Source organism: Procambarus clarkii, chromosome 22, assembly GCF_040958095.1.
Source record: "Procambarus clarkii isolate CNS0578487 chromosome 22, FALCON_Pclarkii_2.0, whole genome shotgun sequence".
In the NCBI taxonomy this organism is placed as follows: Eukaryota; Metazoa; Arthropoda; class Malacostraca; order Decapoda; family Cambaridae; genus Procambarus; species Procambarus clarkii.
This window is the reverse complement of record NC_091171.1, coordinates 47443677-47458590: the sequence shown is the minus strand read 5'-3', so window position 1 is coordinate 47458590 and position 14914 is coordinate 47443677. Positions and strand designations below refer to the sequence as shown.

At 49.5% G+C, this 14914-nt stretch overlaps 1 protein-coding gene across 1 annotated transcript in view; it reads left to right on the top strand.

The window, feature by feature from the left end:
- LOC123761257 (uncharacterized transmembrane protein DDB_G0289901-like) overlaps window positions 1–13765 on the top strand; it is a 16449-nt gene extending 2684 nt beyond the window's left edge. Inside the window, exons 2-5 of the mRNA XM_069329276.1 lie at window positions 1–788; window positions 11705–11871; window positions 12146–13012; window positions 13105–13765. The exon at window positions 1–788 is cut by the window's left edge and continues 2219 nt beyond it. Of these exons, the coding sequence (XP_069185377.1) occupies window positions 1–788; window positions 11705–11871; window positions 12146–13012; window positions 13105–13765 (2483 nt within the window). The remainder of the gene's footprint in view (window positions 789–11704; window positions 11872–12145; window positions 13013–13104) is intronic.
- The last annotated feature ends 1149 nt before the right edge of the window (window positions 13766–14914 follow it).

The following is a 14914-nucleotide window of genomic DNA, read 5'->3' as shown; positions in this document are numbered from 1 at the left end:
CTGGCCAGGCCACACCAGGAAGCACCACTGGCCAGGCCACACCAGGCAGTACCACTGGCCAGGCCACACCAGGCAGCACCACTGGCCAGGCCACACCTGGCAGCACCACTGGCCAGGCCACACCAGGCAGTACCACTGGCCAGGCCACACCTGGCAGCACCACTGGCCAGGCCACACCTGGCAGTACCACTGGCCAGGCCACACCAGGCAGTACCACTGGCCAGGCCACACCTGGCAGCACCACTGGCCAGGCCACACCAGGCAGTACCACTGGCCAGGCCACACCAGGCAGCACCACTGGCCAGGCCACACCAGGCAGTACCACTGGCCAGGCCACACCAGGCAGCACCACTGGCCAGGCCACACCAGGCAGTACCACTGGCCAGGCCACACCAGGCAGTACCACTGGCCAGGCCACACCAGGCAGCACCACTGGCCAGGCCACACCAGGCAGCACCACTGGCCAGGCCACACCAGGAAGCACCACTGGCCAGGCCACACCAGGCAGTACCACTGGCCAGGCCACACCAGGCAGTACCACTGGCCAGGCCACACCAGGCAGCACCACTGGCCAGGCCACACCAGGCAGCACCACTGGCCAGGCCACACCAGGCAGCACCACTGGCCAGGCCACACCAGGCAGCACCACTGGCCAGGCCACACCAGGCAGCACCACTGGCCAGGCCACACCAGGCAGTACCACTGGCCAGGCCACACCAGGCGCTGTATTCATCAATGAACCGGAAACAATTTTCTCTGTTGGCGCATTCCTGGACTCTCGTGTTGGGGTAGGGAGAGGTGGTGATGGTGAGGGAGGTGGTGAGGGGTGAGGGAGGTGGTGATGGTGAGGGAGGTGGTGATGGTGAGGGAGGTGGTGGGACAGGCAGCCACAGTATATATATATATATATATATATATATATATATATATATATATATATATATATATATATATAATATATATATAATATATATATATGTCGTACCTAGTAGCCAGAACTCACTTCTCAGCCTAGTATGCAAGGCCCAATTTGCCTAATAAGCCAAGTTTTCATGAATTAGTTGTTATTCGACTACCTAACCTACCTAACCTAACCTAACTAAACTTTTTCGGCTACCTAACCCAACCTAACCTATAAAGATAGGTTAGGTTAGGTTAGGTAGGGTTGGTTAGGTTCGGTCATATATCTACATTAATTTTAACTCCAATAACAAAAAAATTACCTCATACACAATGATATGGGTAGCTTTATCATTTCATAAGAAAAAAATTAGAGAAAATATATTAATTCAGGAAAACTTGGCTTATTAGGCAAATCGGGCCTTGCATAGTAGGCCCAGAAGTGCGTTCTGGCTACTAGGTACGACATTATATATATATATATATATATATATATATATATATATATATATATATATATATATATATATATATATATATATATATATATATATATATATATATATATATTGAGGGTTGCGGTAGTACAGTCGGGTTTGTTCTAGACTCACAATCGAGAATTTCTAGTTCGAATCCCCGGCGAGACAGAAATAGTTGAGCGCATTTCCTATCACCTAATGCAACTGTCCACCTAGCAGTAAATAGGTACCCAGGAGATAGTCAGCTTTGTTAATTGATTTGGTTGTTATCGCCGGAGGCGGCTAGTTTATTGTGCACCCCATACCCATCCTGTGAGCGGTAGCGCAAAAAAGCATTACAGATGGCACAAAAGGTCTTTATGACACCTCAACGGAGATTATTACATTAACAATTACATCTATCCTTCACACCTTATACTGTCAGCTAGTTAGAGAGATTGTGCCATTTCAACAATTATGTATATACAGTTATTCATAATACATTAATGGTCGGTACGTAACAGTTGAGTTATGGGGGCATTACAGAGCCATAGGCGAGCTGCTGCTTGTTACTGTTAGGCTTCACACTACACTGTCTTGTTCCTTAACCTCATGCGTCGTCTAGCTACTGGAGGGTAAACACGGGAACAGTGCTGGCGAGGAGTCGGTTGACCAGACCACACACTAGAAGGTGAAGGGACGACGACGTTTCGGGCTGTCCTGGACCATTCTACAGTGGTCCGTCCTGGACCATTCTACAGTGGTCCGTCCTGGACCATTCTACAGTGGTCCGTCCTAGACCATTCTCCAGTGGTCCGTCCTAGACCATTCTCCAGTGGTCCGTCGTGGACCATTCTCCAGTGGTCCGTCCTAGACCATTCTCCAGTGGTCCGTCCTAGACCATTCTCCAGTGGTCCGTCGTGGACCATGGATACAGTGACAACGTCTGTTAGTCTAATGATCTTGTCCCCCCATACACATGGTTGTTACCCCAGCTGTTGTGGGGGGGGGGGGTTGTCCCCTGGGGGGGGGGGTTGTCTCCTGGGGGGGGGGGTCCCCCAGTCCTCCCTGGGGGAGGGGAAACCCTCGATATAACCCTAACATATATAATATGTATAAACTGGCTGCCTGTCCCCCCAATAGAATGATAATTATATACATGTTAAGTTTATATTGAAATCCTCTGCCCCCTGCCCCCCCCCCCCCCAGGGTCGAATTACTGACTCCCCAGGCAGCAGTCCCCCCCCCCCCCCCCACAACAAGCTGACTTAACTCCTGGGTACCTATTTACTGCTAGGTGAACAGACGCATTAGGTGATGGGAAATGTACGCAACCATTTCTGTCCCGTCCGGGATTCGAAGCCAGAAATCTCGATTGTGAGTCGAGAACGAACCCGTCAATGCCACTCTTCCGTAGATGCTGCCCTCAGAATGCCTCTCTCCCTCCCTGTCTGTCTGTGTCTCTGTTTCTCTTTGTCTCCGTCTGCCCAACCACTTGGATTGGACGGTAGAGCGATGGTCTTCCTTCATGCAGGTCGGCGTTCAATCCCCGACCGTCCAAGTGGCTGAGCACCACTCCTTCCTCTCGTCCAATCCCAAATCCTTATCCTGACCCTTTCCTAGTACTATATAGCCGTAATGGCTTGGTGCTTTCCCCTGACAGTTCCCTCCCTCTCTCTCTCTCTCTCTCTCTCTCTCTCTCTCTCTCTCTCTCTCTTTCTCGGTCACTGCTTGCTCCACACCTCTCCTCCTTTTCTCAGACATAAAGTAGGCGAGAGACGTTATTGTTAAACTGAATTAGAAGAGGAAGGGGAAGAGGAAGGGGAAGAGGAAGGGGAAGAGGAAGGGGGGGCCAAGACCTCCGCTACTTCCCCTCCCTCTATGCAGACAAGGGCGGGAAGGGGATAGGGGGGATTTCGCCTTCCTGGAAGACAAGGGTCAAGGCAAGAGCACCAGGAGAGGTGGCACAAGAGAGAGAGAGAGAGAGAGAGAGAGAGAGAGAGAGAGAGAGAGAGAGAGAGAGAGAGAGAGAGAGAGAGAGAGAGAGAGAGAGAGAGAGAGAGAGAGAGGTGAGGTGAGAGTGTGTGAGGCAGGTAGTGAGTGAGAGGTGTGTGAGAGCATGATAATACAGGCGATAACACGCCTCCACTCCCCAAACTGTGTGGTGTGTGGTGAACACCGTCACTATTGTGTATAGTGTGTGGTGAACACCGCCACTATTGTGTATAGTGTGTGGTGAACACCGTCACTATTGTGTATAGTGTGTGGTGAACACCGTCACTATTGTGTATAGTGTGTGGTGAACACCGCCACTATTGTGTATAGTGTGTGGTGAACACCGCCACTATTGTGTATAGTGTGTGGTGAACACCGCCACTATTGTGTATAGTGTGTGGTGAACACCGCCACTATTGTCGTCACGTATTTTTTTTTATGTATAAATTAAAAGTTCTTAAATTCTTGTACAGCCATTAGGACGCATAGCGTTTTGGGCTAGTCCTTAATCCTAATTTCCACACACACACACATCCAGGAAGCAGCCCATAGCAGCTGTCTAACTCCCAGGTACCTACTTACTGCTAGGTGAACAGGGGCATCAGTGAAAGAAACTCTGCCTATTTATTTCCACCTCCGCCTGGGATCGAACCGGGCCCCTTAGTACTAGGAACACTGAGCGCAGTCCACTCAGCCGTCAGGCCCCCCTAAATGGTTGCCCTGGGAACTATGAGTGTGGTGGGTAGTGTGAGGAAGCTTCAGGTATCAAGACTGATACCTGAAGTCCTCTCTGCGCTGGGTCACTCCACTGTAAACCCTCCCAAAGACCTTTCAACCTCAAGTAACCTTAAGTCGACGAAGGAGTAACATTAACCACGTCGATTCCGTGTCATATCAAGGTGAGTTCCCCCAAGAGAGCCAAACCAGACGTTGTTCTGACGTACACTCCACGCCCGGATGGCTCCCCCAAGAGAGCCAAACCAGACGTTGTTCTGACGTACACTCCACGCCCGGATGGTTCCCCCAAGAGAGCCAAACCAGACGTTGTTCTGACGTACACTCCACGCCCGGATGGTTCCCCCAAGAGAGCCAAACCAGACGTTGTTCTGACGTACGCTCCACGCCCGGATGGTTCCCCCAAGAGAGCCAAGCCAGACGTTGTTCTGACGTACGCTCCACGCCCGGATGGTTCCCCCAAGAGAGCCAAGCCAGACGTTGTTCTGACGTACGCTCCACGCCCGGATGGTTCCCCGAGAGAGCCAAGCCAGACGTTGTTCTGACGTACGCTCCACGCCCGGATGGTTCCCCGAGAGAGCCAAGCCAGACGTTGTTCTGACGTACGCTCCACGCCCGGATGGTTCCCCGAGAGAGCCAAGCCAGACGTTGTTCTGACGTACGCTCCACGCCCGGATGGTTCCCCGAGAGAGCCAAGCCAGACGTTGTTCTGACGTACGCTCCACGCCCGGATGGTTCCCCCAAGAGAGCCAAGCCAGACGTTGTTCTGACGTACGCTCCACGCCCGGATAGTGCCCCAAGAGAGCCAAGCCAGACGTTGGTCTGACGTACACTCCACGCCCGGATGGTTCCCCAGGTATATGTTATTTCAAACATTTCTGGCCGATTTTCTGAGGCCGTGTCGGCTTATGAATAAGCTGTCCAAAACGACTTGAAGATTATGAAAATATTCAATGTTGTAAAGTGGTTTAGAGAGCGTTGCCGTCCTGGCCAACGTCAGTGTCGCTGGCACAATAGGAGCCGACCTCTATTTTGAACGTTCCATGTAACCAAAAACTTTATTTTCACATATAAAAATTATGTTAATTTACATCATAATTTTGAGTATAGTTAGGCCTAGGTGTTTTGTTTCTATTTGGCAATTATTTGCACTTCACCCCATCTTCAAGGTCTGACTAAACAGCCGCTGACCCTAAGCATTTGTATTCAGATATTTTATCATATTGTGTAATCAAATATGATATTGTTTTCAAATATGAATAAACATTATTATATATTATAATTTTGTCTGCAGCCTACGATAGGTTAGGGGAAATGTTTTGCTTTTGTTTACAATATTTGTCGTTGCAGTACGAGAGTAAAGCATTTACAGTGTGCGAATATTATAATTAAATAAATAGCTTCATCATTTCATAAGAAAAACAATGAGAAAAAAATATAAATTTATAAAAACCTCAGATCCCCCAGTCTTTGGGGGGTCGGTTGCAGCGCGGGAGAGCCTAGCCTGTGGAGGGATTATTGGAATTATTTATGAAGTTTGATTGGCAGTGACAGGGGGCGTGTGCTGGATTAATGAACGTATATCGCCACTATTTATCAAGGTGGGCTGATGTATTAATTCCCCGGCACAGTACTCACCGTCGTGTGAACACCATATTACTGTCTCCAGGCAGCGACAGTTAGTTTTGAACTTATATTAATCCGATCCTGTTTCAAACAATGACTTGGGACGAGCTTCATTCATTTCCCGCCCCGCTTCATTCACTTTCTACTCCCCTTCATTCATCTCCAGCTACAATTCATTCACCTCCAGGCCCGCTTCATTCATTTCCCGCCCCGCTTCATTCCCTTCCAGTAGTACCTACTGTTTGTACACTAACTAAACCAACTGACCTGACCAATGGCTATTCACAAACCATAAGATATTCGTCGCAAATAACTACTATTTTGTGGTGTTTTTGTCGTGAAGGTTATCTTGAGGTTATCTTGAGATGATTTCGGGGCTTTAGTGTCCCCGCGGCCCGGTCCTCGGCCAGGCCTCCACCCCCAGGAAGCAGCCCGTGACAGCTGACTAATACCCAGGTACCTATTTACTGCTAGGTAACAGGGGCATAGGGTGAAAGAAACTCTGCCCATTGTTTCTCGCCAGCACCCGGGACCACAGGATCACAAGTCCAGCGTGCTGTCCGCTCATGCCTCATGCTTCCACTAGTGGTGACCCCAGACCTGGGAGATAGGCTGCATAGGCCTACTGGTATCAACAATGACTAAGACATTACCTTTGACTATAAACTGTATACATGAGGTTTTTTTAATATAAAATAGAAGTTTTTTTTTAATTATTGTTTTATTTATTTTTTAATTTAAAATACAACTTGAAAAGATCATCAGGGCAAATGGGGGGGACCTTTGACAAGCCGCCGGCTTCCCGCAGATAGAATTTCAGAGATAAATGTAGCCTCTGCCATTAGATAAATGAGAGGTGGGGGAGCTAATGAATTAATCCTCTGGGTTCAAAAAGTGGGAAGTAATGAACAATGTATGATAGAGATGAGAGCATATATGAGTACCTTATGTTCTAATGTTATAAAGTATGATGTTATTCCAGAGTGTATTGCTGTGCCTAAGAGACAATTCACACCACCATGGGAGGATTGTAACGTAGATGTAGCAATTATTCCCTTGCAAAACTTATTGATAACTAGAAAAATAAGGAAATAAGTAGTGTACCACATTAAATTGTTTGGATGTGTGATAATGGTATGATAGACAGTATACTTAGGAGCTACAAGCATTTTGCCCCAAGAGTGTAACACTTATATGCTGTGCTTACTATATTAACCGGCAATGTTAAATGGGATTCTTGTATTGTGATTTGTCTATTGTACTCACTGAATTTGTGCGCCCCTTGAGGGACTTGAAGTAGAGGGGGGTAGAAATAGCCTAAGCTACTCTATCCCTTTGAGATGTATTTTCTTGTCTCAGTAAACATACTTGAACTCTCGTCGTATTATAACGTATAAGGTAAATTCAGGTAAGGTAAATAAAAGCCTCTGACGTATGAGGCTGGTACGACCTCCCAACCTTCCGTGATGTTAGGTTATTATGAAGCAAACATCAACATATAATATTGCCTGTCATAACCCCAATCCATATTACTAATTACCAAAACAACGAATGACTCGAGCCATAGGCCATACTGAACCAGTCATAATATTTTAATGATAATCTGGAAAACGCTCCTAACGATAAATAAGTAGAAAAAGCACATAAATATAAACAATCATAATTTTCTTCCAATGAATTGACAATTTCCTCAAAGCAAAAGCATTCCCCAGAATATTGGAACATTCCCAGAACCTGACTAGCTACCCTTAGTCTTAAAAAAAAATAAAGCTGTGTATCACAGCCACCTTCTTCGCGGTCCTTGGGTTTGAGAAAAATAAAGCCATAACTGTATCATGGCTGAAACCAAGAGGAAAACTCGCATTGTTTATGACCCTCACTTCCTGAGTGGCAGAGTGTGCGAAACTGCGCATGCGCGAATGATGTACTGAACGTAACGTCACGATTTGCACAGTTACGATCACATTGTTAACCATATTGATAACACATTAATAATAATAATTATAATACTATAAATATAAAAGAGAATGTCTGTCTGTCCAAAGTAGAAGGTCATAGGCTAGGGGACTGCGTCATGCAACTTTTCAAGAGGACACATGGCGGGTACGTGAGTGTCATAGGCCAGACGAGGCCTAATATTTCAACTTCACAGTGACTCCTGCGAGTTTCTTGGCCTGAAATTTGGAATTTATTATCCGTAGAGTTTTAGCTTTTTTTTTTTTTATTGCTTCGTAATATTAAATTTTAAGAGAGGAATGATAAGAGGCAGAGAGGGGAGTAGAAAGATGGGGGAGAAAGTTAGGGAGAGAGTAGGAGAGAGAAAGGTGAGAGGAGAGGATGCCGGGGGGGGGGGGAGGTGGCGGAGCAGCCCGTCCTCTCAAACATTCACAACGTCACTAAAACGATTCACTAAATCGCTCAGTCCTAACCTAACCGAGGACCTGCAACATGTCGGAAACTTAAAGGAAAAGAATAAATGGAAAGAAAATAAATAATGAAGTAATGAGTGAGGGTTTGGGGTGAGGGAGGAAGAGAGGTGGGAGGAGGAAGGGAAGGGGTCTGGGAGGAGGGAGGAGTGGTCAGATCAAAGGGAAAGTTTGAAGCGAGGCGGAGGGAGAGGAGAGAGAGAGTAGGAAGTAGTGGTAGAAGGTAGATAGGTAGAAGTAGAAAGGTAGAAGAGTAGAAGTATAGAAAAGGGCTGCCACCATCCATCCTAAGTCAGTACATACACGACAAGGAATGGAACTTGTCTGTATCACAAAATTATCACAAAGATGTTGTTAAATGTTACTTTAGCAAGTATCAACTGTTATATTATAATGTTAATCAGTAAACTCAGAGGCTCTCTCGCCTCAACTCACAAAGCTCTAGGGAACAAAATTAAAGACAATTTAAACAATAAATTCATCAATTACATTTAACATGATAAGTATCAGAATTCAACCAATGGAACTGAAGGTCCACTCTGTACTCACCAAGGACTGAACCTAAGTAGACTAGAAGGTTGGGGGGGGGGAGGGTGTCTACAGTTGACAGGCAGAAAGAGTTCCCCAGTCCGGCCAACAGTCTATCTCTGCTGCAGTCTGCTGATGCTGTGCTATCTATCATCAACTATGCTATCCTCTGCTCTCGAATGTACAGTTCCCTGGGTATTTATTGCGAAAGTGGGTTATCTTGAGGTTATCTTGAGAGGATTTCGGGGCTTTTAGTGTCCCCGCGGCCCGATCCTCGACCAGGCCTCCACCCCCAGGAAGCAGCCCGTGACAGCTGACTAACACCCAGGTACCTATTTTACTGCTAGGTAACAGGGGCATAGGGTGAAAGAAACTCTGCCCATTGTTTCTCGCCGGCACCTGGGATCGAACCCAGGACCACAGGATCACAAGTCCAGCGTGCTGTCCGCTCGGCCGACCGGCTCCCTAAAACTCTAAAAACTGGGCGCTAAACTCCGCTCACAAGCAGATAGCTCCAGGCCATCTACCAAGCCACGCATTAACCAGCGGCTTGTTTGATGGAAAGACACCACCGACCGTCGACTATCATTGTCTTAGCAGATGCGAGGTGAAATCACACGACCTGACCACAGGTCAACTTGTGGTCATTAACACTTTTAGAGGTGTGAGTGTGGGTCAGACACCCTGACGCCTCTCGAAATCTTGTCTGACTCATGTACTAATCATGCACCATATATATCATATATATATTAAATATATAACACAACCAAAACACCTTTATGGTGTTACAGACCCACGAATAGAAAACGGGACATCAGGTCGATTTTGCCAGCAGCTGTGATTTATAGTACACCGTACTTTGACGTTGGTGACTTTTAAATGCTATGTATTATGTATCTATGTATCGTCCCCTGGCGATATCTTGAGTCGCGTGGTCTATCGTGCCCTGGCGATATCTTGGGTCACATGGTCTATCGTGCCCTGGCGATATCTTGGGTGACATGGTCTATCGTGCCTTGGCGATATCTTGGGTCGCGTGGTCTATCGTGCCCTGGCGATATCTTGGGGCGCGTGGTCTATCGTGCCCTGGCGATATCTTGGGTCGCGTGGTCTATCGTGCCCTGGCGATATCTTGAGTCACGTGGTCTATCGTGCCCTGGCGATATCTTGAGTCACGTGGTCTATCGTGCCCTGGCGATATCTTGAGTCACGTGGTCTTACCTTGATATCCACAACACTTACTGATAATGATATCACTAAAGTTACTGTAGCAATTTGACTGTTGAATCAATGGCAAATTATTTTTATTAAATTTTGTGAATATGAAGAATGTTTCCAAGTATTTACTAGTAACGTGACTAACTGCCCTGCCACCAGTTACAAGGTAATGGCTCTGAAATAATTTCTTGGAAAACTCTTCTAGCTGCTTGTTACAAGGGACTGGGTGGGGGGGTATTAATGGGATTTATAGTAATGGGACACAGAAATAGGTATATAGGAAAGAGGGAGTGAGAAATTCAATGAGAAAGAGTGGAATTGTATACGAATATGAACAACAGTTTCAAGAGACGGAACTAATGGTCCCCCTGGTACACGGTCCAGCACTATGGTCCCCCTGGTACACGGTCCAGCACTATGGTCCCCCTGGTACACGGTCCAGCACTATGGTCCCCTGGTACACGGTCCAGCACTATGGTCCCCTGGTACACGGTCCAGCACTATGGTCCCCCTGGTACACGGTCCAGCACTATGGTCCCCCTGGTACACGGTCCAGCACTATGGTCCCCCAGGTACACGGTCCAGCACTATGGTCCCCTGGTACACGGTCCAGCACTATGGTCCCCCTGGTACACGGTCCAGCACTATGGTCCCCCAGGTACACGGTCCAGCACTATGGTCCCCCTGGTACACGGTCCAGCACTATGGTCCCCCAGGTACACGGTCCATCACTATGGTCCCCTGGTACACGGTCCAGCACTATGGTCCCCCAGGTACACGGTCCAGCACTATGGTCCCCCTGGTACACGGTCCAGCACTATGGTCCCCCTGGTACACGGTCCAGCACTATGGTCCCCCTGGTACACGGTCCAGCACTATGGTCCCCCAGGTACACGGTCCAGCACTATGGTCCCCCTGGTACACGGTCCAGCACTATGGTCCCCCTGGTACACGGTCCAGCACTATGGTCCCCCAGGTACACGGTCCAGCACTATGGTCCCCTGGTACACGGTCCAGCACTATGGTCCCCCAGGTACACGGTCCATCACTATGGTCCCCTGGTACACGGTCCAGCACTATGGTCCCCCAGGTACACGGTCCAGCACTATGGTCCCCCTGGTACACGGTCCAGCACTATGGTCCCCTGGTACACTGGTCCAGCACTATGGTCCCCTGGTACACGGTCCAGCACTATGGTCCCCTGGTACACGGTCCAGCACTATGGTCCCCTGGTACACGGTCCAGCACTATGGTCCCCCTGGTACACGGTCCAGCACTATGGTCCCCCTGGTACACGGTCCAGCACTATGGTCCCCCTGGTACACGGTCCAGCACTATGGTCCCCCAGGTACACGGTCCAGCACTATGGTCCCCAGGTACACGGTCCAGCACTATGGTCCCCAGGTACACGGTCCAGCACTATGGTCCCCCTGGTACACGGTCCAGCACTATGGTCCCCTGGTACACGGTCCAGCACTATGGTCCCCCTGTTACACGGTCCAGCACTATGGTCCCCCAGGTACACGGTCCAGCACTATGGTCCCCCAGGTACACGGTCCAGCACTATGGTCCCCCTGTTACACGGTCCAGCACTATGGTCCCCCTGGTACACGGTCCAGGACTATGGTCCCCTGGTACACGGTCCAGCACTATGGTCCCCTGGTACACAGTCCAGCACTATGGTCCCCCTGGTACACGGTCCAGCACTATGGTCCCCTGGTACACGGTCGGACAATTCAGTTTTCAACTGAATTCATTTTAAAAGTCGAAAGTGGCGACGATCACAATAGACTCAATTCCATGTGATTGTTCTTCCAGGAACCGGTACGTCGGAGTCTCTTCTTGGCCATTTCTTGCTGGAATCTTTCACTCGAGTCTCGCCTAAACTCAAAATATTCCTTAGTAGAGAGGAAGGAATGGTTGTATGGAGAAGATGATACTCTTGTGGCAACAATGGTTGCAGTGATGCCAACTGGCCATCACGGGTTTGTTTGCTTATAATAAAATGATTTTCAGATTTATATAATTCGTTCTGTTTGTTTTTGTCCTGCCTTTTTTACCCTATTCTTCAGACAAACACACACAAACACAATTACACGCTCTCAAGATATTTCTATATGGGAGCTCAACTTAGAAAACAGGCTGAGGAACCACAATCTAACAACCCTAGAGAAAAAAAATGCGTACAAGAGGAGATATGATCACGACGTACCAGATACTGATGAGAATAGACAATCTATTCCACATGGGGGTTAACAGAAGAGACGAGTCAGAAAGACCGAATAAACTGCAAGGAGTGAGAGTGATGGACAACTGGAGGGCGCCGGGGAGTGGATTAGAATCCACTTGTGATGATAACTTTAACACGACTTCTAGACCGCCACGACGAGTGCTGCCCCCTAGTGGCGTGGGAGTGCTGCCCCCTAGTGGCGTGGGAGTGCTGCCCCCTAGTGGCGTGGGAGTGCTGCCCCCTAGTGGCGTGGGAGTGCAGCCCCCTAGTGGCGTGGGAGTGCAGCCCCCTAGTGGCGTGGGAGTGCTGCCCCCTAGTGGCGTGGGAGTGCAGCCCCCTAGAGGCGTGGGAGTGCAGCCCCCTAGAGGCGTGGGAGTGCAGCCCCCTAGTGGCGTGGGAGTGCAGCCCCCTAGTGGCGTGGGAGTGCAGCCCCCTAGTGGCGTGGGAGTGCTGCCCCCTAGTGGCGTGGGAGTGCAGCCCCCTAGAGGCGTGGGAGTGCAGCCCCCTAGTGGCGTGGGAGTGCAGCCCCCTAGTGGCGTGGGAGTGCAGCCCCCTAGTGGCGTGGGAGTGCAGCCCCCTAGTGGCGTGGGAGTGCTGCCCCCTAGTGGCGTGGGAGTGCAGCCCCCTAGTGGCGTGGGAGTGCAGCCCCCTAGTGGCGTGGGAGTGCAGCCCCCTAGAGGCGTGGGAGTGCAGCCCCCTAGTGGCGTGGGAGTGCAGCCCCCTAGTGGCGTGGGAGTGCAGCCCCCTAGTGGCGTGGGAGTGCAGCCCCCTAGTGGCGTGGGAGTGCTGCCCCCTAGTGGCGTGGGAGTGCTGCCCCCTAGTGGCGTGGGAGTGCTGCCCCCTAGTGGCGTGGGAGTGCAGCCCCCTAGTGGCGTGGGAGTGCTGCCCCTAGTGGCGTGGGAGTGCTGCCCCCTAGTGGCGTGGGAGTGCAGCCCCCTAGTGGCGTGGGAGTGCTGCCCCCTAGTGGCGTGGGAGTGCTGCCCCCTAGTGGCGTGGGAGTGCAGCCCCCTAGTGGCGTGGGAGTGCTGCCCCCTAGTGGCGTGGGAGTGCAGCCCCCTAGTGGCGTGGGAGTGCAGCCCCCTAGTGGCGTGGGAGTGCTGCCCCCTAGTGGCGTGGGAGTGCTGCCCCCTAGTGGCGTGGGAGTGCAGCCCCCTAGTGGCGTGGGAGTGCAGCCCCCTAGTGGCGTGGGAGTGCTGCCCCCTAGTGGCGTGGGAGTGCTGCCCCCTAGTGGCGTGGGAGTGCTGCCCCCTAGTGGCGTGGGAGTGCTGCCCCCTAGTGGCGTGGGAGTGCTGCCCCCTAGTGGCGTGGGAGTGCAGCCCCCTAGTGGCGTGGGAGTGCAGCCCCCTAGTGGCGTGGGAGTGCTGCCCCCTAGTGGCGTGGGAGTGCTGCCCCCTAGTGGCGTGGGAGTGCAGCCCCCTAGTGGCGTGGGAGTGCTGCCCCCTAGTGGCGTGGGAGTGCTGCCCCCTAGTGGCGTGGGAGTGCTGCCCCCTAGTGGCGTGGGAGTGCAGCCCCCTAGTGGCGTGGGAGTGCACGCCTCACACTCCCCAGTAAAATTACTGAACAAGTTGGAGGATATTAATCCAGACCACTTCTTTAACAGGTCAAATGTAAGGGAACAATGGCTTCAAGTTCAACAAACCACAATGTAGAACAGAAAACAGGATATATTTTTTTCACCCACAGGGTTATATACCCATGGAACCGCCTACCCGCCGAAGTCGTTAATGCCAAAACATTAGTTACTACTTCGGTTCGAAATCCAATTGAAAAAAACCCTCAGGAACAACGGGGGAGGGGGAGGCATCTGAAACACCGCAGGCTTCCTGTCTCCATCGAGACCACCATAGACAGACAGTGGGCTTGAGGAAAATTCAGATAAGTATTAAAGTATTAATTCACTAACCTACCCACCGCCACCCACATACTGGACGCGGGGCGCATGCTTGGCAAACATAAAATGGTAATGGTTCACTACAAAAGTAAATTGCTTACCATAAACAACACTAGAATCCAGTTTCTGAATCCGTATGCAGTGTGTGACTCAATTATCACCATGCTGCTATCGGGCACGGGCGGAATGGGATGTGGTGTCAAGGATAAGACCTATAAACCTCGAGAAGGTTATTAAGGCCACCACAATAGTTAGTGAGCAGTAGCACGCACACCAGAGGGCACACGTCTCCCTGGTGTATATATTCCTCACTACATCCACGTAAACATCATCACCATAATAAACCTTCATTTATTAATTATGTTTCAGAATTAAGAAAACAGACGACTGGAATTTCATACATACATGTTCTCTGCAGAATTCATATCATCAATTCTTCTCACATATGAAATGTAAAATAAAATAATTAAAAACCTATCATAACGTCATGAAATTCGATTTTGAGTAGGCTGATAAATTTGAATGCGAATTTTGCAACCCGTCCTCGACTCAAGTCCATTCCAACCAGCGGTCGACCCTACAGACGATTTCATAATTTTTTACATGCTGTTCATTCAAAACGGGAACTTTCACAAATATAAATTATTTTTATACTATATTAGCATATTGTGCACATATATAGGCATAGGTTAGGTTAGGTGTTTAGATTCTGTTGGCGATTATTTGTATTTGTAGTACGTGGGTGAAGCATTTACAGCGTTGTGGTTCGAACAAAATTCGTCAGTGAAGCACTTGTTCCGGAAGTGTTCGAACGAATTCAGTTGTGAGTCGTGTGTAAACCGTTTTTAATTCATAAACAGGGGTTTGGCGGGTGCATGGAATCACTTTTGGGTCTTTGTTTGGAGGA